The 21287-nt window shown below is 41.4% G+C and overlaps 2 protein-coding genes across 3 annotated transcripts in view; one reads left to right on the plus strand and one right to left on the minus strand.

The window, feature by feature from the left end:
• Positions 1-1101: 1101 nt before the first annotated feature.
• On the minus strand, positions 1102-8301 carry MRPS17 (mitochondrial ribosomal protein S17). 2 transcript variants are annotated; one of them, XM_074974267.1, is made up of 4 exons: positions 8244-8301; positions 7338-7426; positions 5649-5795; positions 1102-4367 (listed from the first exon to the last, which is right to left on the minus strand). In XM_074974267.1, the coding sequence occupies exons 3-4, from the start codon at positions 5769-5771 to the stop codon at positions 4077-4079; spliced, it is 414 nt and encodes a 137-aa protein (XP_074830368.1). In that variant the 5' UTR covers positions 5772-5795; positions 7338-7426; positions 8244-8301; the 3' UTR covers positions 1102-4076. The 2 variants fall into 2 exon arrangements, with proteins under 2 accessions (XP_074830368.1, XP_074830366.1); XM_074974265.1 differs by having other exon boundaries at positions 8227-8296.
• A 2215-nt stretch (positions 8302-10516) lies between these two features.
• The window catches only part of LOC142000464 (merlin-like), a 30395-nt gene continuing 19624 nt past the window's right edge, over positions 10517-21287 (plus strand). The window contains exons 1-4 of the mRNA XM_074974759.1: positions 10517-10759; positions 15406-15514; positions 18323-18448; positions 18851-18973. Of these exons, the coding sequence (XP_074830860.1) occupies positions 15425-15514; positions 18323-18448; positions 18851-18973 (339 nt within the window). The 5' untranslated portion in view covers positions 10517-10759; positions 15406-15424. The remainder of the gene's footprint in view (positions 10760-15405; positions 15515-18322; positions 18449-18850; positions 18974-21287) is intronic.

Below are 21287 nucleotides of genomic sequence, written 5' to 3' on the forward strand. Positions count from 1 at the left end.
CTCGTTAACCTCTCGGCTGCTGGGCTTGGTATCCGTGGCCCTACCTCTCCCGAACACATCCCATCAAGCCAGGCACCTGCAGCATCAGTAGAAGGGGATGGAGGGGATTTTAGGGTGGAGCCCCATTTGCCCCCATGCAAATCTGTTAAAGCCTATTTTCACCCACCACGTGTAAGTCCCTTGGGGGTCACGCCAGTGCTTCTCCTCCTCTACTGTTAAAAGAACAGGAGTACTTGTGGCACCTTAGAGACTAACAAAGTCTCTCTCTCGCAGGAGAATAATTCTCGCAGGAGAATAATTCTCATCAGCACTTCAGCCAAAAAACATTATCTCTGGAAGGAGATCAGGGTGCAGGAGCCAGCTCTGCCACTGGCTTCTAGCCTTGGCAACAAGCCCTTTCACCTTTCCGTGCCAGTTTCCTCCTCTGTAAAATAAGGATACTATTTTGCACATGCTTAACTTTACTACTGTGAGGAGTCCCGAGGATGCATAAGTGTTAGCAGGCTTGGGGGCCTAAGGTATTACTTGCTAACGCTTGCCACTGTGGTTTTCACTCTGCAAGACAAAAAACCCAGCCACGTGCAGAAGTCCTAGCTCTGAAGAGCTAAGGATCTAATGGTTGGCTGCTCTTTACACTTGTTCCTTTCATGAAATGTGTGATGGATGCAGAAGTATTTTGTGTTCAGGGTTAGCTGTAGCTTCTTACCATTCCAACAAGTTATTAGAGATTAGAATGCTCTTTTTCCTGTCGCCCTCCTGTTGGAACCCTGCAGGAGCAGATATTAACAGTAATACACTGAAGTAATGGGAAAAACTCAGTCTTTTTCAGTTATCACAACACTGTGTTTCACTTATCACTCATAGTTACAATTTCATTTTTTTGCTGGAGGAAAGAACCAAAAATGGAAAATGCCATATCTCCAATGTGAAAGTATCTGTATACCACAATGCTGAGTGCACATTACATAGGCAATGTGTATTTTCCCATACATACCAGATAAGCAAGGCACTGCTAACGGGGTTAAAGCAAATGTAGGGGTACTGAAAGAGGTCAGTGTGACAGCCCTGGAAACCATTCTACTACTATCCTCAGCCCAACCAGCAGCAGTGCAAAACTCCTCTGAACTACTGTGTGAATGTGCCTCAATCTTGACCCAGAAAACAAATCACTTTTAATGAGCACAGTGGATAAATTACAGAAGCTCTAGCTCAAGGTCCTGCAAAATACATTAATAAAGATGTAAGCATTCCAGACTCCCACTTTCCAAATCAAATACAGAACTGATTTTTGACATATAACTTTAACAATGTAAGATCTTCACCCCCACACAAACTGAAAAATATTTTCCTTCCCTCATCTCTTACTCTAGGCTTAGGCGTTAATTTAACAAGCGTAAACATTTCAGACAGATTTTTTTTTAAAATGGAGGACTGTAAAATATATTATATATTATCAACTTTTAAAGTAGTAGTTGAATTTTGGGACTTCTATTTATAATGTCATTCAGGTACACAGCCACGAGTGGCTAGAACGGGTACAGTAAACAGGTGTTTTAAAAGAACTTGTGACCATTGTGAATAAGTAATTATCTCTCCGTGACACTTCCTTCCTTAGGTTCTCTGCTGACAGGGACTTCAGTGACAGCCCTATTAATTCACTGAACAGGTACATTTTCACACCACATGCTTCCAGCTAGCAAGGGTGTCCATTAGATCTTTGTTAAAACTACTTTGTGTAGAAAGACAAATCCCCTAGTGACAAAAAATTATATGTAAGCCTATCAGAACATAATGCTGCACTACCAAAAACTTTGCCCAGCCAATTGTTTTATGGTGGTGAGCACAGAGAGGATATAAATTCTGTTAACACATATGGTGGTTCATAAACGTCCAGTAGTGTGAGGGTTTGACTTGTTCAACAGAAAATGAGTTCAAGTACTGTTTATAATAGTTAATTTTACAAGTTTTGGTTTAAACGGCAAGTAAAGTTCACTTGGCCAGTTACTTTAAGATTTGATATTAGCACCCACTGCATGGAGACCCATACAAACTTGCACATACAATTTCCTTCAATATTAGTGAAGTCTGATGTTGCATCTTAAATCATCGGTAGCCACTGACCTAAGACTCCTCATTTACAATTTTTTAAAATGAGCACACCTCAGATTTTTTCTCTGGTTGGTCTCATATTTTGATTTAAGCAGAATGAATAGGTATGTTAAATCTCCAGCAAACAGCGTGAAGCACTTTTCACAAGACACCTGCAGTCTGAGAAACATGAATTCCATTCCCTCTTTTCATATTCTTCTTCCGCAATATTTGAAAAAAACAAAACAAAATCCAATTTCTCTAGTGCTATATAACTGCTAGTGCAGAACAGCGGGCACATGGATAATGAATGAGTTGATGAGCAATGCATGGCTTTTGGCAACTGCTGAACAGATTCGCAAGCACAAGAGCCTAAGCCTTTAGTGTAGCATTTCCCACAGTATAACGCAAGCACCCCTGGGGGCTGAAAGCATATAAATTAAAATGGGTAGGTCTTTAACCACACATGGTAGACTGGAAGGGGGCACAACTGATTTCATATTCCTAAAGAGGGGCTCAGTTTCCAAAATCTTGCTTTATCAGTACAACCTTATCCACAGAGATGGATTCTCTGGAAGTTTAGGCTGCAATCCTAACCTTGCAAAGTGATGGATGCAGGCACACCTATACACCCATTTGAAGAGTCAGTGAGTGAAGATTCCCTCCCCCAGCACTGGGCCTGGCCCCTGTGCAGGTGCACCATATATGATCTTCTGCTGTCCCCTGCAAACCTTGTATTTTGGGGGTGGGAGAGGATGTCCCAGTAGATTTGACTGCTGAGCAACCCCTGGAACAGCTCTAATTTATGGCAAGGGGGTGAAATAGTATCAACAGGCTCAGAATCCCAGCACCAAGTCAACTTTAATCCTGAATTGCTCTGGACTATTTGTTCTGTCTTACAGCTTTTAGAGACTTGATCCCTCCATCTCTTTGCAGGATTTGCGGCCTTAGTTAGATTCTCTTTTTAAGAGATTAAGACTTCAGGCATCTTTACTTCCATTTTTTTGTATTACATTCATGGGATTTTTCTAATACTCAGATTTTGTAACTTTTCTATTTGCAGCACAACACTTTGGTTAAAACAGATACATATCTACTTTTCCTTTATTTTACAAGCTATTTGAATCATGAAGGACCCACTTTTCTCCCTCAGATATGGATTTTACCCCTATTTAAGAACCTCTCTCATGAAAGTCAATAGCAAAACTCTCATTGACTTCCCATTCCCCTTTGACTTCAAGGGGTGCTGGATTATGTCCCTTCACTTTGTCAAACTATGCCTCTGTTTCATTGTAGCCTTTTATCAATTTCACATGGGAACCTTTCCTTTAGTATGTCTTGTGATAAAGCAGATAAAATTTATAACAGTAAGCAATTAAAATTAGGTGGTTCAAATGCACGATTCTATTACTCATTTTATACAGAAGGTTTATGAAATGTTATAACAGGCTTACTGCTATAGTGTGGTATTACTAATAATAAAATGAAATAAACATCTGGTTATAGGATTTCTACAAATTTTTTTAAAAAGTTATAATTGTGTTACTTTAAATTTAAGGCTACAAACCACAACAGATTCAGTTCCAGGGTTCAGACAATCAAACATGAGAAAAACATCCTCCCATAAATATTAAACTATATATAGATTTATGCTCTTAAACATCTTAATAAAGAAGAACCATTCTTAATTTTGTGACTGAGGTGGTAATTTTGACATTCTTGCTAAACATAGGGCAAAACTGTGTGTTAAGAAAATAAACCATTGACAACACAGCTTAACTGTAATTTAAGTTTTCTCCACATTACTTCTAATTGATAAATTCCCCAATTTTAAAATATCTCTGTCATTTTGGTGTTGGAAGTAATTCAGTTTATTATTTGTTGTTACTAACAATAAAAAGATTTTACATCCTAAGACAATAGGCACAACCAATCCCTCATGTAAAGATGAGAGGTAAAGCCCTCGGTTTACGGCCTCTTCCCACCCTTTATTTCTCTGTTGAGGAAACATTTAGTTCTTGGAGCTTTTCACTTAGATAGGTAGTGTCTGCCTCAGTTAGATTTTCTGAGTCTGTTAGACTTTCCAGGAACCTGGTTCCTGCGCAGGCCTTTCCGGTTACTGGGTCTATGACATTTCCAACCTTGAAAACAATCTCAGCCAGTTCATGTTTCACATTTTTGGTCCTCCGCTCAGGCAAAGCTTTTAGAAGAACAATGTCTCCGATGGCACATTGCTGCAATGGATCATGAGCGAAATAAGTTTTTCGCTTGTTAAAGAACTGTTGGAGAGAAGGAGAAAAGGAAACCCAGGCATTAGGACTCGAAACTAAAAGATGACCAGTAAACTTATGTTCAAAAGCAAAATGAATTGGAAGTTTCACTATCACGCTGATAGTGCAGATACGCACAACTAACAGGGTTTTTGCCCAAACAAAGCCACTGGTAGATGCATACGTATAACAGTAGAACTGGGCAAATGTAACATTCGCTCTTCTTCACCCGGGATAGGTCTTTTGCCCTAGGTACTGTCACTATTCACCAACCCCTGACTCATCAACTCCATTCTTGACCACTAGTTATCTCTGCTTTATCATCTCAGTCCTTCCCGTGCTTAAGATGCACCAACATGACAGTGCATCACATTCAGCAAAAATGGTTGTCAAGGCTCTTCCAAGCCTAATAATAATTTGCATAAACTGCAAAGGGGAAGAGGTCAGGAAACTATATAATTCTCATCCTTCTCAATACACCCAAGTCCCTATCACGGTGGTATTAGTGTTGCACCAATATCTCCCATATGAGCACATTTTAGTCCAGTTTTAATAACTTTTATTGTCTGGGGAAAATATCAGGATCCAGACTACATCCTTTGAGAAGATTATGTAAATTATGATTGAAAAGCTGTGGAAAATGCATCCTACAACAGAAAAGAGTCAATTACAAATCTAACCTACCTTCTTTTATCTTATAAAATTGAATTGAATAAAGGGAGCATAGTTCCTCCTGAATCTAGTCTTTAATAATAACTGAGGGAAGCTTGCTTATAAATAGTCTGATTATTTTATTAATTATTAATTAATGATTATTCCAATGCTAAAGAATATTTCTGCAATTACTTATTCAACAAAGTGGTTAGGAAAAAAGATATAGCAAGCAATTATTTTAATATCGCTATATACAAAAACATCTTATTTTATAACTTCAAGCTTTCAAAATGGAGCAAAAGCCCACAAACTTATAAAAATTTTTAAAAGGACTTTTCAAAAAGTCAAAGCACGAAATCAGTAGTCCACTTTCCCAGCTCCGATCAAAATGTGTGTTAACAGAATCATTCAAGGAAATACATTTAATAGCTAATCTGATATGGAAAATTTTATGTTCTTACACTGGTTTTACTTTCTATGCAGTCACATTCAGAGCCATATAACCACCCAATGTTCTTAATTAGTTAACAATGTAAACAGTTTACAATGGAATCCTAGTATTTCAGCGCATCAATACAATTTTTGATAGTGAATATGAAAATGATCTTGCAAAATAAGTTGGTGACCAGACCTTACCTTTAATAAATAAGGATCCAGCACAAGCCTTGTCACTCTCACTTTGGCAGTTTTATGCATTTTAGTTCCAATTACTTTCCCTATTATCCATTTTGCATGGACAGCTCCACGTAGTCCAGACATTATTTAGCTATGATCATCCAGTGCCTGGAAAGAAAACTGCAATGTTACTTCATAAAAAAAATTAAGTGGTTTCTGATCAGTGCCAAAATGACAAAGTGCCTGGTCCCAACCCAAAATCTATTTTAATCCTTAGAAGAGGTAAGGCACAGACAGCAGCAGTTCAAATTCCCCATATTCCCCTTCCTCAGCCTTGTATCAAAACCTACAAGTAGGTGTGTGAATGTATGTCAGTCTCTACACCCAAATTTTGAAGACAGCAAATGAGGTAGTGATTTCAGGGATGTAGACTTGGACCCCTTGTGTCCACTGAAAAGTGAACTGCACCCAGTTCATTTTACATGGCTCAAATAGCCGTCCGATTAAAATGCTGGATCCAAATTCATAACCTAGAAATGAAAAACTAATTAGGTTAATATGAACCTAATCCATATCCAAATTACTGTTCTTGTCTTACCTTTCTTTGGTATCTTCCCTATAACCCCCCTTACAATTTTACCTAACATTGTATCATATGAAAAGAATGATGTAGAACAGAAAAAACCCAGAAACAAACAAACAAACAAAAGCCCCAAACAAAAAAAACAAAAAAACTGCTACATGAAATATTCCACAGTTTTAGGGATAAAAATATTTGTACATAGATGTCTGTATATTCCATGATTATTAATTCAGAAACTGAAACTTGAAAAAGATGTCATGACACTTTCAAGGTGCACTGGGGGTTAACTAAGTTAAATGTTTTTTTCTCACATCAGATACATTCCATGAGATGACTACTTTTAAAATTAGTTCTGCTGTGCAAATAAGAGTGTGTGACTATCACACCAGTCTTGCTAGGACTATAACAGGGTTTAAAAGAGAACTGGATAAATTCATGGAGGTTAAGTCCATTAATGGTTATTGGCCAGGATGGGTAAGGAATGGTGTCCCTAGCCTCTGTTTGTCAGAGGGTGGAGATGGATGGCAGGAGAAAGATCACTAGATCATTACCTGTTAGATTCACTCCCTCTGGGGCACCTGGCATTGGCCACTGTCAGTAGACAGGATACTGAGCTGGATGGATCTTTGGTCTGACCCAGTATGGCCATTCTTATGTTCTCTAAAGGGGGAAGAGTTTCTCCGCAGTTGCACATTACCCTGATGAGCACTAAAGGAAAACTATGTCTTCAGAAATAAAAATAAACTAGGGCAATGTTAAAATTGTTAATTCAGTAAACACCTGTTCCCCTTGTTCAAGTAAACTTTGCTAAAGACAGTCATCAACACTAAAGGAATTCTTGATCCGCCATATTGTTTTGCGAGTTATTTCCCACTAAGCTACAAAAGCAGAAGTACATACATATATACAAGGTGATGCATACTTTTATTTCTACAGTACTCAGCACTAGAAAAGTAAATAATACATTTAAGGAAATACTACAAAAGTAGAGAAATGTATATCTGAAGTCCCAAGCCCGAGAGGGTGCTAACATGAACAATTTTTCTTGACATAGACCTTGGCAAATTCCAGCTACAAACAATTAATGTGACAAAGAAAGAAAATAGCATTGTTCTTTTCTGACACACCTTTTGTGCAATGTTATGCTTGGCTGAAGAGTCTCTCCAAAACCCCAGAGACACTTCCCTCTCTACTTTTTACTGTGATCTCCACATACCTACAAGATAAAACAAAACAAAACAAAAACGCACATTTCAACACAGGAGTTAACAGCCAGCTCTTCCCTGCACATTCACAAGCAATCAAAGTATCAATTCTCAGTTGCATGGTCTAGTGGCTGGAGCATTAGACTGAGGGTCAGGATTCCTGGGCCCTATTTCTGCCCCTAACTTGTTGAGTGAACACAGGGAACAAGTCATTTTCCGTGACTCTAGCTCATTGGGGATAATGATACAGGAGTGTTGTGAAAGCTGAATCACGAGCGTTTATAAGGCACTGGGAGGGGAAGTGCTGTAGGCAGGAAGGCCCAGATCCTCACAAAGTATTTAGGCACCTAACCCTCACTGATGTCAATGGCAGTCAACCACCTAAGTGCTTTTGGAGGATCTGGGCCAAAGCTGTCTCGCTGGGAAAGGTAACCTGTAGGGAGAAAAAGATCAAGTCAAGGTAGCTGCAGTGGCCCTGCCCTGAGAAGCCCCCAGATCTCCCTCCCTGCGAGCACCCCGCCCCAGAGTCCCCCTCACTCAGAAACCCCCCCGCCCTCAGAGTCCCCCTCACTCAGAGACGCCCCCCCGCCCTTAGAGCCCCCACTGCCCCATCCCCCACACCCACCCTCAGCATAGGCCAGCCCCAGAGCCTATCGCCCCCCGGGGCCGGGAGCGGTCCTGCTTTGGGCCGCGACCCCGACTCCAGCGCCGAGCAGCGGCCTTAGGCCGCGCTCCGCCCACGGGCTCGGCCAGTGCAGCACTCCCGGCTCCCCCGGCAAAGCAGGGAGCGAAAAACCGGCTCCTCACCCACCTGCAGCCCGAACCCACCTCACGTCGGCCGAGGGGGAGGAACCGGCGCCGGAACGGGGCGGAGCCAACCCCGGAAGAGAGGGGGCTGGCCCTGACGAGAGACCAGGGGGCGTGGCCAACCGCGGTAGCGGAGGGGGCGGGGCCATTTAAAGGCATCGGGGCCGTGCAAGCGGGAGCTCCGTTGTTCCTCTCCTCAGGGGAGGAGAAAGGGAGGCCCCCTGCTGTGGCGGGGCGGGAGCAGCGCGGAGGGACATGGCTCCCTGCCTCCCATTGCGGGGAGGGATAGCTCAGTGGTTTGAGCAGTGGCCAGGGTTGTGAGTTCAATCCTTGAGGGGGCCGTTTAGGGATCTGGGGAAAAAATTGGGGATTGGCCCTGCTTTGAGCAGGGGGATGGACTAGATGACCTCCTGAGATCCCTTCCAACCCTGAGATTTAGTCACACGGGGGCTACAATGGGCTGGAACGGGAGGGGAGCTTGGGCTGCAGCCCCTCAGCCAGGGGAGGGGGAGCCATTCCCAGTCAGCGGGGGGACGTCTGTTGCTTGTAATAAAGGGGAATCTGGGCTCAACTTCAACCCCTGCACCTGAGCAATGGGATGCGCCTACCCGGGAGAGGGGGTAGGATGGAGGCCTGGTTGTGCAGGATGGCCGGACTGGGGTGGTGGGAATGGGGCGGCTGGAACGGCCTGAGGCAAAGGACAGGGAGGAAGAGGCAACAAGAGCTGAGGTGAGATGGTTCATCTGGCCTTCCAGGAATGTCATGTAACCATGAGCTTGCTCTTGTGGAGTGTTTCTGGCAAGTACTTTCCATTGACCCGCCCTTTGCCACCTCCAGAGGTGGTTGAGGAGTCTGTGTGTGCACCCCCAAGTGGTCCGCCCTGGACTACTTTCTACAGCGGAGAGGAGAACTGCAGTCTTGTGTTACTGGACCATTCTAACCCTACCTTTCCTGGCCACCTTTCCCGTCGGGGTCAGCATCGCGTCAAGTCAAAGTTCGAGCAGTTGCAAAACCCCTCTCACGTATGGGTATGAATAGAGCTGGTTGAACTCTTCATTGTGATGAACAGAGCTGAAGATTTTGTCAAATTATTCATAATTACATTTTTCATTATTCAGCTATGAGTATCTTTTGTGGATTCCCAGTTAGAGGTGCCCAAAGGAGATGAGGATGCAAAGGTGTAGGAACTGAGGTGCCTTGTTCCATTTCACCAGAGTTCCTGTTAAGAACTCTGTTTAAATAAAATACCCTTTGTTTTATCATGAAATGGTGTCCTTTGCACCTCAGGAGAGCAGAATCTGATGAAAGAGGCCTTTCTCAGAGGGGTTTATTGGACCTCTGCTCATGCTCAGACCAAAATCAGATCAGTGGGCCAAATTTTGCTGTTACACCTGTGTAAAAGTTTACATTGGTGTAACAGACACGGGAGTTTGGTCTATTGTCCTTGCTTATCCATTTCCTAGTAGAACTTGGATATTTAAGAAATTGACTTCTACTGTAGCTCAACTCTAAGGCCTGGTCAACAACTAAAATTCACACCCCTGAGATGTGGTTAAGCTGACCTAAATCCTGCAAGGTTGATGGAACTATCTACTATCTCTGGGAGGGGTGGATTAACTACAGCAATGGCAAAACCCTTTTATTGATGTATCACGTCTACACTACAAAGCTATGGTGGCACAATTGCAGAGTTATAGCCCTAAAAATGGCAAAGGATAGCACAGTTGAGTCTCTGCATTCTGGGCAATGTGCTTTTGGCGGCTCGTTCGCACTGTTACCCCCATCCCATTTCTTTCACTTTTCCTCAGATTTGGGGCTAGCTGAACTGCATTCAGTTTTGTTTCTGGGTAAGTTTTGGTCTGTGAATATATTGGCCATTACCCATTTCACAGTCCTACTCTCTAGATTTTATCATCGCCTCACATGTCACCACAGCAGGAAGTAGCAAGAGGCAGGGTGGTGTTTACCTAAGAAGAGTACACAGCACAGTTTCCTTTTTTTAAGGTGGTTGGCAGTTTTGAGGTAAAGCTTCTCTTTGTGACTGGGGATACTGTCAAAATAATCCAATCAAATGTCTTTAAAAGAGTTGTGACACTCTTCCAGTGTGTCTGATCAGTTTTTACATATGTGTGCATCAAGATTTACAGGCTCCTTTCTGAAGCACTCCTTATGTTTTAAGGTCTTGTTGCTTAAACTGCAGTGAATGGAAAATTGGGGAGGAGTCTAGCCAGCACAGGCAGGAAATGGTTAACAGCCATTCGTATCACCTGGGAAAGCAATTCTTTGATTTGTCAGAGGGCGCTAAAATGCTGCAATTCATAGGAAACAAAGGAAAGGGAAGCGACTATTAAACATGAGCCTGGATCTTAATTTCAATGACAGAACTGAGGAGTGAGGCTGGACCTTGATGTATGCTGCAAAATGTGGAATTTGGGATTGAAAGTAATTTTTTTGTCCTATCTTAGTTCAGAGCGGAAACGGGGAAATAAATCTGGTTCCAACTGGAGAACCTAGACTCAAGAGAAGTTATCTGAGAGGTAAGGAAATTATTTATATCACTCACACATGTTAAAAATAATATTAAAGCAAATCAGGGTGGGGAGCACAGAGACAAACATTTAATTTAAAGATTTCTAAAAGAAACAAAACACCATTTATCTCTTAACTGTCTGCATTCTGTTTATTTGCACTAATTTCTGGTCTTAAAGTATAGACACCTGGGAAACAGGAAAAACAGATGAGGCAGTGGAACTTGTGAATAAAAGCTGCAGTAAATACTTCAGTGATGATGAAGGCAAGAGCCTTTCAAATTAGACAGTGTTTCTGTCGATATAGTGCTTTTAAAGTACTCTGCTCCTTTTACTGCAGGATCTCAAAGTGCTTCACAAACCTTAATTCATTAAACACTATTTTGGTGCCTGTGAGGCACAAATTTTGTGCTTGTGAAAAGAGCTTATCGGACATGCCTGAAGACTCTCATGGTTATCCGCCGACCACATACAGCACCCTCACTGCCCCACCAAAATGCTTGAATCCTAATCTGAAAGAATTAATTAATCCTAATTAAAAGATGACCCTTCTTGGCTCATTCATTTCTTGGCTTATCTGATGAGAAAACAAGGTTGCCAATTAAAGGAGGAGATGTGTGTGCGTCTCACACACACACACACGTGGATGCTCTTCCACTTGGGGGTGTGTGACACACACACACGGATTTGGACTGAGACTCCCAAATTGTGATCCAGACTGTAACACTTTTACTCACTATCCATATCAGCCAGAGCTGGATTAAAGCAAGTGCCATGTAGGTGAAAGCCTTTATATCCCATATACAGTCTCATGAACAATCCACTTAGCTTGGTAGTACTAAATTGAAGGTGAATAAAACTCAGCTTCTTGGGAGGGTTAATTACAGTGGCCTTGGTTGAGATCTTTTGATATCCTGGTTTTGGTAATTTAATTACCTCTGGTAGCTATATTATGAACAGCAGGATTACTGATTCCACTTTCTTTCCAATTCTGGTTTAGGTTGATGTCGTCATAAGTCTAATTATCTGGATTGTTTACACTTTTGATAAGCTCTTCAGAGCAGGGACATGTTCTGTTTTATATGTCTGTAAAGTGCAATGCACACCTATGTGCTGTATAAATAAACAGTAATCTTTGCAACACTCCTGCAAGAGTTGCCTTGCCAGTTCTTCCTGCTGCTATTTTCCTTTTTTGTTCTTCATCCTGATTCCTTGGTCCAGGTGCTAGTTTCTGAGTTTGTCCATGCTCTGTAGCAGGCAGGAAGAGGACTGCAGTCCAGTGAGGAGTGGCTACTTGGGTTCTGAAAGTTCAGAGTGCTTAGCAAACCACTTTCCTCAGTGAACATGGTGAAAGGTGGGGCCATAATAATTTTGTTCCAGTAATTATATTAGATCACTACATTTCTATTTCCACCTTTCAAGCAGAGCTTATGTCTTTCTTCAATGAGTTATGAGGGGGAGGAGGAAGAACTGAAAATTCACCAGTTCTCCATGGTTCCCTGGCTCTAAAATGTCAATAATTTCCTACCCAGCCAGTTACTGTGTTTTTCACCTCACCCTCTCTATGTACCTGCTGTGGCTTGTTGCATTGTTATTTACTAAATATTATTACATGTTTCAGTTTATCACAATTTGTAGCTTCTGTCTCTCTGGGAATTTCCTAAATAAATCATTGGAACTCAATGAAGGAGATTGTATCTTGATACAAGTTTCCCATGACTCACAGTCCAAAGTGGTTATTACTAGCAAGAAGACTTGACACTGTTTACCATTTTGTATTTCACAAAGGATTTCAAAACCTGATTATGCTGGCCTGCAAGGTTTCTTTTATTTGAAAAAGATTTCTTTGTTGCTAAGGGCCTGACTCTTCTCTCACTTACAAGGGTTTTAAATAGGTGTAACTCCATTAGGGTTCAGTAGAGTTATTCTGGATTTAAACTGGTGTGAAAAAAATCAGCAGTGGGTCCTTGGATTAATTATTGTGGAAAAGCTCTCCTCTTACGTTCCTCAGAGTAGGTCTGCTTGAAACTAGGAAATTCCATTTAGTGAGAAATTCTGACATTTCAAAACTTGGGGCCATGTAGTAATTTTTGTTGTCAGAAGGGGGTCTTGGTGCAATGAAGTTTGAGAACCCTTGGATTAGTGAATTCAAAGTATACATTAAAAACAGATTATGTAACTACTTGCTCTCTTGTCTCTAGCTACTGATTCTCTGCCTCTGCAGGATTGGGGGTAGCAGGTTTCATTCCCCTGTTTCACTTTGGTTCCACTGGCATCTAACTGTCATCTCCTGTACCATTGCTAAGTACATCTTCTGTAATACTCTGTATGTGTTGTACTTTGTGGAAGTATTAGTTACCTTTATAAAAGGAAAAGATGTGTGGGAGTGTCCTTTTGAATATACTAGACACACAAAGGTACTATTACTGTCATGTGCACGGTCACATCTAGAATAGCTTGGAGGATTGGGGCCTAAAAAGGTATCAAAGTAATTAAACTGTTTTCATATAGCTTCAGTTCAGATCCTTACAGAGACTTATGATGGTGGCTGAGCTGGCAAAATGTTAATTTCACCTTTGACAGAAGTACAACTTTGTATACTAAATACAGAGGCAGTATGCTGTAGTGGTTAGAATGGAGGCTCCAATTGCCCTGTGGAGAATTTGGATTGGTTGGACTGGTGAAAAGTGATTGCACCCCTCCAGGAAAATACTTCCAGTACAGGGATTGTTCTGGAGGTGTGAGTGAGAGGGTTTGGCTAGGGCACAGCTGCGTCCCAGCTGTTCCTCAACCACACTAGTCGGCTTTATAGCCAAGGTACAACTTGGCAGTTCTGATCTGTGCCTGAGTTTAAACCAGCCTCCAGCAGCCTCAGGATTGGGAGAGTGTGAGCCACGTCCCCATGATTTCTGCAGTGGTCTCAGTGCTGGTGCAGGGATGAATTCTTCATTGAGAATCTATTCCCAACTCTGCCATTGTTTTTTGTGTGACCTTGGGTACCTTACTGACCTGCTCTTTGCTTCTGTGCTCCCATCAGTAAAAAGAGAGAGAGAGTGTCTGTGTGTGTGTGTGTATGTGTCTGTGTGTGCGCGCGTCTGTGTGTGCGCGCACGTGCATGTGCTTGAGATATTTGGTTGAAATACACTATTTTCCATGTATTTTGCATCTTTGCCAATTTGCAGCTCAGTAGAAGAGGAAAAAGGACAAAGATGCTTTATAAATTACTGGGAAGTTCAGACAAATGGACCTTTTCAATTTAAACTGGGACCTTATTTAGGAATTTTTTTAAGACAAGATTTGAGGTTAGCCACACTATAAGAACAGCCTTAGTTTGTAGGAAACCAAGAACTCTGGGTCTCTTCTTGGCCTATATTGCCCTCAGATGTTAACTAGGCTGTGTATGTTTCAAATCAAAGCTATTAATTCTTGTTTTTAGTTTATGGAACAAAACTTTATGGATTACTTTCCTACACTTATAAAATCTGAGGACAGCATAGTGTGGATCCATGTCCCACTGCCGAGCCCACTGCTTGCAACGTTTAGTTGGGCTAGAATCCACAAAACCATCCGGCTATGGAAATAGCACACATTTTCCATATAGTTTTATAGAAAGTACTCAGTCAACTGAATTTAAAATATATGTTATGTGGGCTTATGCAAAACTGAAATAAACTCACATCACAAGAACTCATGTGAAAATAAATATTTAAATTACCTTACATCAATAAGACTTAACTGATCTTTTAAATATATATCCTAGAGAAGTGTAAAAATGCAATTTATTCACTGCATATGTTGTTGCACATGTCTCAATGAGATGAAGGCATCCTCTGTAAAAGGCAGAGAACGATTAAGAATAAAATAGTCCTCTCTGGTCAGCGCTGTGGATCTCTGCTCTTTGGTGCGTATTTTCGTTTTGTATTCTGCAACACAGCTTCCATTGATGTCAGCAGCAGTTCTGTGCTCAAAGAGTATGGCATATGCAACAGAGATCCTGTCTTGTTAAGGAGAATTTTGTCTAGGTCTGTAAAGGGACAAGATAAATGTCATATGTATGCATCCGATGAAGTGAGCTGTAGCTCACGAAAGCTTATGCTCAAATAAATTGGTTAGTCTCTAAGGTGCCACAAGTACTCCTTTTCTTTTTGCGAATACAGACTAACACGGCTGTTACTCTGAAACCTGTCATATTTGTGTTATTACAACACAATAGTGAGATGTTGTAGTTTGTTGTTCTCTGACATTTATGCTGCAACAGAGGAAGGAAGCACTTCAGTATCTTGTGGGACTGGATCTGGGGATGTGTGTCTCGCATGTGATAAGAAGCAGACAACTGGCCCTTGCCATGGTGGGACTGACTGTTTGCTCGAATTGGAGGAAAAGTTGGAGACTTATTCATATAAATAATTGCTCCTGTACTGTAAAATCTTAATCTCCTTTCTTGATTATGGTCTGGATTTTCTATCGTTTCCAGGTATGCTATCACATAGAGAGACAGCTCATAATAAAGAGTGATCTCCTCCTCCTCCTCCTTTCCCTAGATCAGACTTATTTTATATTGGGATTTACTATTTTATTCCAGAAAATAGATATGCAGCCCCAAATTGTGTATTTAAATGTATACTTTTGTTAACGTTACTCTTGTTCAATTCTAGCTGCAGTTGTCCTGATAAAATGTCCATCAGGGGGCTGAAGAAGAAGCAACCTAAGACTTTTAAAGTGAAAGTTATAACCATGGATGCTGAAATGGAGTTCAGTTGTGAGGTAAGTTTCCTGGAGGTGGGAGGAGAGAGAGAGAACTTACATCCTCCATGTTACTAAGGTCTGTCTTGGACAATTCTGAATACAACCACAAACAGGCTTTGGAAAAATAATGGTTAATCAGGGGACTGGATGGTTCATGGGACTGGTAATGGGATTTTGAGTCTGCCTCTCCACTGTCCTGCACCTTGTGTAGTCATATACACCTGGGATTCTGATCTACTAGCATTTCATGTGTATTTTGCACAGGTGTAAATGAGTACATGAGGTGCAGGACAGGTGAGAGACTATGGGTCTGATTCTCAACTGTTGAGAATCAGACCCATAGTCTCTCACCTGTAGGGTGCTGGTTTGAACCCAGCCTAGGTCAGTATTGCCTGCAAGGCATTGCTATGTATTGATTGTTCAGTGGCCTGTGTGAAGTAAGTTGGGTGGTCTCAGTCCAGTTCCCAATGGATAAGTGTCCATGTTACAAAACCACTTGTTGACACCTTGGGAATCTCAGCAGAGAGGCCAAGGATTGAATAGACAGAACTACCCACAACTTTATAGTAGGTCCCTCCAGCTTCATGGTGGAGGCATGCTGACAGGGGCAGTGTAGACAAGCCTGTGCTGCCACTGACCTTGCCCTACATATAGAGGTAATGATTAGTAGCATTAACTTATTAAATGTTCATTTTTAAAGTACACTGAGATGGTATATGTGAAAGGACAGTCGTACATGTAAAGAATTAATCAAGGCATGCACTCTGTAATGGGTATCCATTAAAGTCCTCCGTTAATAGGCTATTTAAGAAATAAATGATCAGACCTAAGGTGAGGGCCATAACAGAAAACATGTTCTGTTATGCACCCTTGACTTCATATGCTCAGTAAAAACCTAAAACTACCTCAGTAAAATTAATTTCTGATTGTAGCACCACAGTACAGCTAAAGTGGCATTATGCCAGCTGGAGAGATTTCAGTCTGATTTTCATCCTAGTCAGACTGGTGTGCAATACAAGGACCTCTTGTAAATATAAGTGTGGGTGCACATATATAATCTTTGTACAAATGACATAGTCCTGTAAGGTGCTGATTGTGGTCCATTCCCACTGACTTGAATGGGAGTTGTGGGTGCTGAGCAGGTCCAGGGCCTGTAATTTATTTTACAAGTTGCAGAATGCATATTTGAGTTGGGAATTAAGACTTTATCCTCAAAGGTGCCTGCTTGTTTTCTGGATGTAAAAACGTTTACCATGCTCAAGTATATTTGTTTAGTCAGAATGACTTTTAGAATGTCAAAGCTCTTGTTTTGTTTTTTCGTGGGGGAATCTTTTTATGGGGGCGGGGGACAAATCTGGACACACCAGCTAGTTCTTTCTTTCTGCTAGTTATGACTCCCCAGTAAACAAAATCAAGAAATACAGGCTGCAAAAGAAGAGAGTGAATGAACACCACATGCAGCAGAATAATGCATTAGATGACCAGTCACTGGTTGAATTTGGGTTTACTGTGGAGGAAATAGAGAGATTGGCTAGCTGCTCAACACATACTAAATCAACAGTAGCAAAAAAGGGTGGGAAATGATTTTATTTAAAAATCAAAGGTGAAAATTTAGAACTGGTATGGGCTGAATGAATTTGCCATTGTGGGAGTTGGCAATCTTGTTTGGGATTGTCTGTTCTGGGTGTGAATTGTTACATAATTCTTGGTTTTTAGAAGTCACCCAAAGATCAAATAACCTAGTTACAGGTCATATATTGTTACACATTGATCTAAAATAATTTTGTCAGATTAACAGAAATAAAGGATTTTGGAATATTACTTACAGCTCAGGAACCTTGTTAAATTCAATGTAATGTATTCTCTTCCCCCTCCTTTGCAAAATATTGGTTTTGTTGTTGGGATGATTTCCTTCTCCCCGTCCAAATATTACTCATAAATTCACTTTTTTTGCCATTAAGTTCTCAGGATCTGACCCACATTATTAGACAGCAACTCTTGTAACACCCAGCCAAACAGGAGAAACAGCTTTATTTTTTTTCCTCTGAAAAGGCTGCACATCTATGTGACTGTGTGAGAGAACTTCAGGTCCTTTAATCAAAACCTTCTTCCTACACGGAGCTAGCCTAGCAAACTAATTAATCATATATCTATGTTAGGTCTATCATTAGACTATGTTTTTACATTTTTTTCCTGGATACAACAAATCTTGCCTCTATCGTGGGATCAGTCCTATCCCAATGAAGGCAGTGGCCAACCCCATTGACTTGAATGGGAGTAAGATCAGAGCCTGTATAGTTAAGGGGTCAAGTCTGTCTGTGGTGTAACTCCCTGAAGTAATGGAGTTACATCCAGGATGGATTTACCCTATGATTTTTATGCATTACTGTTCTTCTAGGCTTGGGCCTCCCTTCAACACACCTGCCCCAATCTCTCCAATTTGCATGAATTATTAAATAATACTTTACAAATTATTAATAAAAGTTTGCAATGTAGCATCATCCCCGTTTTATATGTAAGTAAAATGCAGGATAGAGAGTGACGTACTCAAAAGCTTCACTGTGAATCTGGCAGAGTTGAGAAGAGACATCAAGAAGACTTGGCTCTTGGGCCTTGCTTCTGAGCCTTTCCTCTGACCACTAGGCAACAGTGACACATTTATTTGAAAAGCAAAAGATGAGATAAATGCAGTTCTCAGGAAGAAATCAAACCATGACCTGGTTAATCCCCTATGCTTTAGAAAACCAGCCTGAGAGCACCTCATTAAGATAACATTTGAAAAATCCATTGTCTTTTTTTTTTTTTTTTTCTCCATTCTCATTCTAGATGAAGTGGAAGGGAAAGGACTTGTTCGACTTGGTGTGCCGAGCATTAGGACTAAGGGAAACTTGGTTCTTTGGCTTGCAATACACAATAAAAGGAATGTACACCTGGTTAAAGATGGATAAAAAGGTATTGAAAACAATTAGCCTGTAAAAACAGCAACTGTCAACCTCCTTTCAGTTAGGTTACTCCTACAGGAGCTACTACTTCAGCTCAAGAGGTAAAGGCTCATATGTTTAGTGATGACCTGTGATTTCTACATTTTTTTTTTAAGGCCAGAAGGGACCATTGTGATAGTCTAGTCTGATCTGCTACATAAAATAAGCCCTAGGATTTCACCAGCTGATTCCTGCATAAGGCCCATAATGCATAGTGTTAAATTTAGAGTCAGCAATGTCCTTCATGCTCAAATCTGAAAGGGTTGCTTTGGTTCAAATGCTTGCTGCTTTCTAACTGATGTCTGGAATTGTGTTCTGAGGCATATCTGCACCATTTTCACTGCTGCTTCTACTAATGCTTATTTTTAAATAGGTTTTGGATCAAGAAATCCCCAAAGAAGACCCTGTTAGCTTTCGGTTTTTGGCTAAATTTTATCCAGAGAAAGTGGAAGAGGAGCTATTACAGGAAATTACCCAGCACCTATTCTTCTTGCAGGTCAGGAGGCAGTTTTTAACTGTTAACTTTTGCTCTGTTCATCCCATCCCTTTTCATGATTTGTCTTCTCTTTGTTCGTGTCGGTAGTTTAGTCCTCAGTGTGATGCTGCCCATAGCAGGCAAGCTGCTGTGTCTCTGTGGGATATCCTAGTTGGAATCAATAATAATAGTCTCCTCTCCTGGTCAGTGGGCTCACTCACCTTATTAGACTGAACCTACCCATTGTTTGGGCTACACCAGCTCTGGGTCTCCTGGTGGCTTGTGTTGCTGTGTCCCTATTACAGGTGGATTTACAGCTGCTGGGACTTACAGTCCAGAATGTGAATCAAGCAGTCAGTGTTTTGGGTTCTTAATCCCATGTGAACATAACCTCTGAGTATTTCAAGGTTCATTCATCATTATTAATTACCTATTCTTTCCTCAGCAAGGGTGAGAGAGAGAGAGAGAGAGAGAGAGAGAGAGAGAGAGTGTGTGTGTGTGTGTGTGTGTGTGTGTGTGTGTGTGTGTAAAACCTTCAAGCAGACCCAGGGAGATTTGGAGAAGCTTTTTACTTGGCTGGGCTGAGAAGGAAGAAACACAGCAAAACCAGGAAATATGAACAGCTCCATAAAATTTTTAAGACCCTCCAGTTCTTCGGTCTGTAAATCTCCTGAGCTCTGGGGTTCGCAATTGTTTGAAGGCAAGATCAGACCAGCTTAGCAAATCAGTGTCTGTAGTCCCTGTTGCTGCTGCCTGTTTCTCTCTCTTTTGCTCAGCTTCCTGGATTTCTACCCTTGGGCTGAGAATGGAACTTCATTCTTCTGATTGTATCTGTCAGTTTTCATACCTAGAAAGTCTACCCCGAATATATGTTTTGAAAATCTGTTGGGACAGCAGCATAAGATTCCAGGAATCCCTTATGGATTTAATGTTCAATCACATGTAAAACGCACAAAATTGGACATGGAAATACAGGCTGTCTGGCAAACTCTTAAATTTTATTGGGATAAACAGGTAATTTATATAAACAAATCAATGGGCTCAGCATACTTTTGACCTAAATCTCTTGCAAATTTATTACAGATAAGCCAAGCTTGGGACTGGTCTAACTCTTCAAATCAAGCAAACCATATACCCTGTTTACTGTACAACAGCATCAATATACTATATTTGTTTCTCTGGATAGCAATTCAGGGATACTCAGAAGTCCTCTGGCACCTTGCATGCTCCTAACTTCTGCCAGCCAATTGGAGTTGTGTTTCTCATCCCTGGGAATTTAATGGAATCCCACTGCTCACGGAAGTATAATTGACCCCACTCATGGTGACACCCTGCAATGGGGTTGATTGCATTAGGAAGTAAAATTGTGGTTTTGCCGGGAGAGAATGGAATAATTTCCAGCACTTCAATAACTGTTAAGAGGGGAGCTGTTACTAAAGAATTGGAGTTGCTCTTTGTTTTCAGAAGCATAGTGCAGTAGTTGTAAGAGCAGAATTCTTAAGTCAGGACTCTGGTGTTCTTTTCTCCTCCTGACACCTTAAATGATCTTGGGCAAGTTGCTTAGCTGGTCTGTGCCCCAGTTTCCCCTCTTAAAAATTGAGATTGTAATACTTATCTCCCTCTCAGTGGTGCTGTGAGGCTTAATTAGTATTTGTTAAATGCTGTGAGATCTCCGGATGGAAGGTGCTAAAAAACTAAAATAAATTCTACTTGTACATTAGAGCTCATAGCTCTGCAGGGCTGCCTTTCTGATTGAATTGCTAGGGTTGGTCATTTCCATTATGCTTGTCCTGGAGACTTCTAAGCTTCTGGTAATCCTGTGGACGCTGTGCACTATGGGCCAAATTCTTGTGTCTCATGCTGAGTTAACAGGCTTTGCTTGGGGACCTACATAGAGATGAGTGAGCTCGAAACCTTCCCCAACCTGGAATAGAGAAACCATGTTGTCACACCATAGCTGCTATAATAGCCCTTCTTATGCACCATGCATGGAGGTTTTGGCCAATTATTCATAGAACCACTGCCCGTTCCTTGGCCTGCCCCAGCCCCACGTTTCTGCTATTGTGTACAGAGCCACTGTAGAGCACTGCTCTATCTGCTGCTCCATCTGCCTCTCAACAGACGGGTTCCTCTTTGTAGCAGGACTATGGCAGTTCTGCTTGTTTTTGGAACTTGGATGTCTGTGCAAAGGAGGTTGGAGGCATGGAATATGATTGTCTATATGCTGTATGATATTAAATATAGAAGCACAGCAGATATACTTGTTTCCTGGCAGGTATTAATTCATCAAGTAGTTGGACAAATGCCATTGTTCTAAGGAACTGTTCTTCCACTT

This window comes from Natator depressus, chromosome 17, assembly GCF_965152275.1.
Source record: "Natator depressus isolate rNatDep1 chromosome 17, rNatDep2.hap1, whole genome shotgun sequence".
Taxonomy (NCBI): Eukaryota; Metazoa; Chordata; order Testudines; family Cheloniidae; genus Natator; species Natator depressus.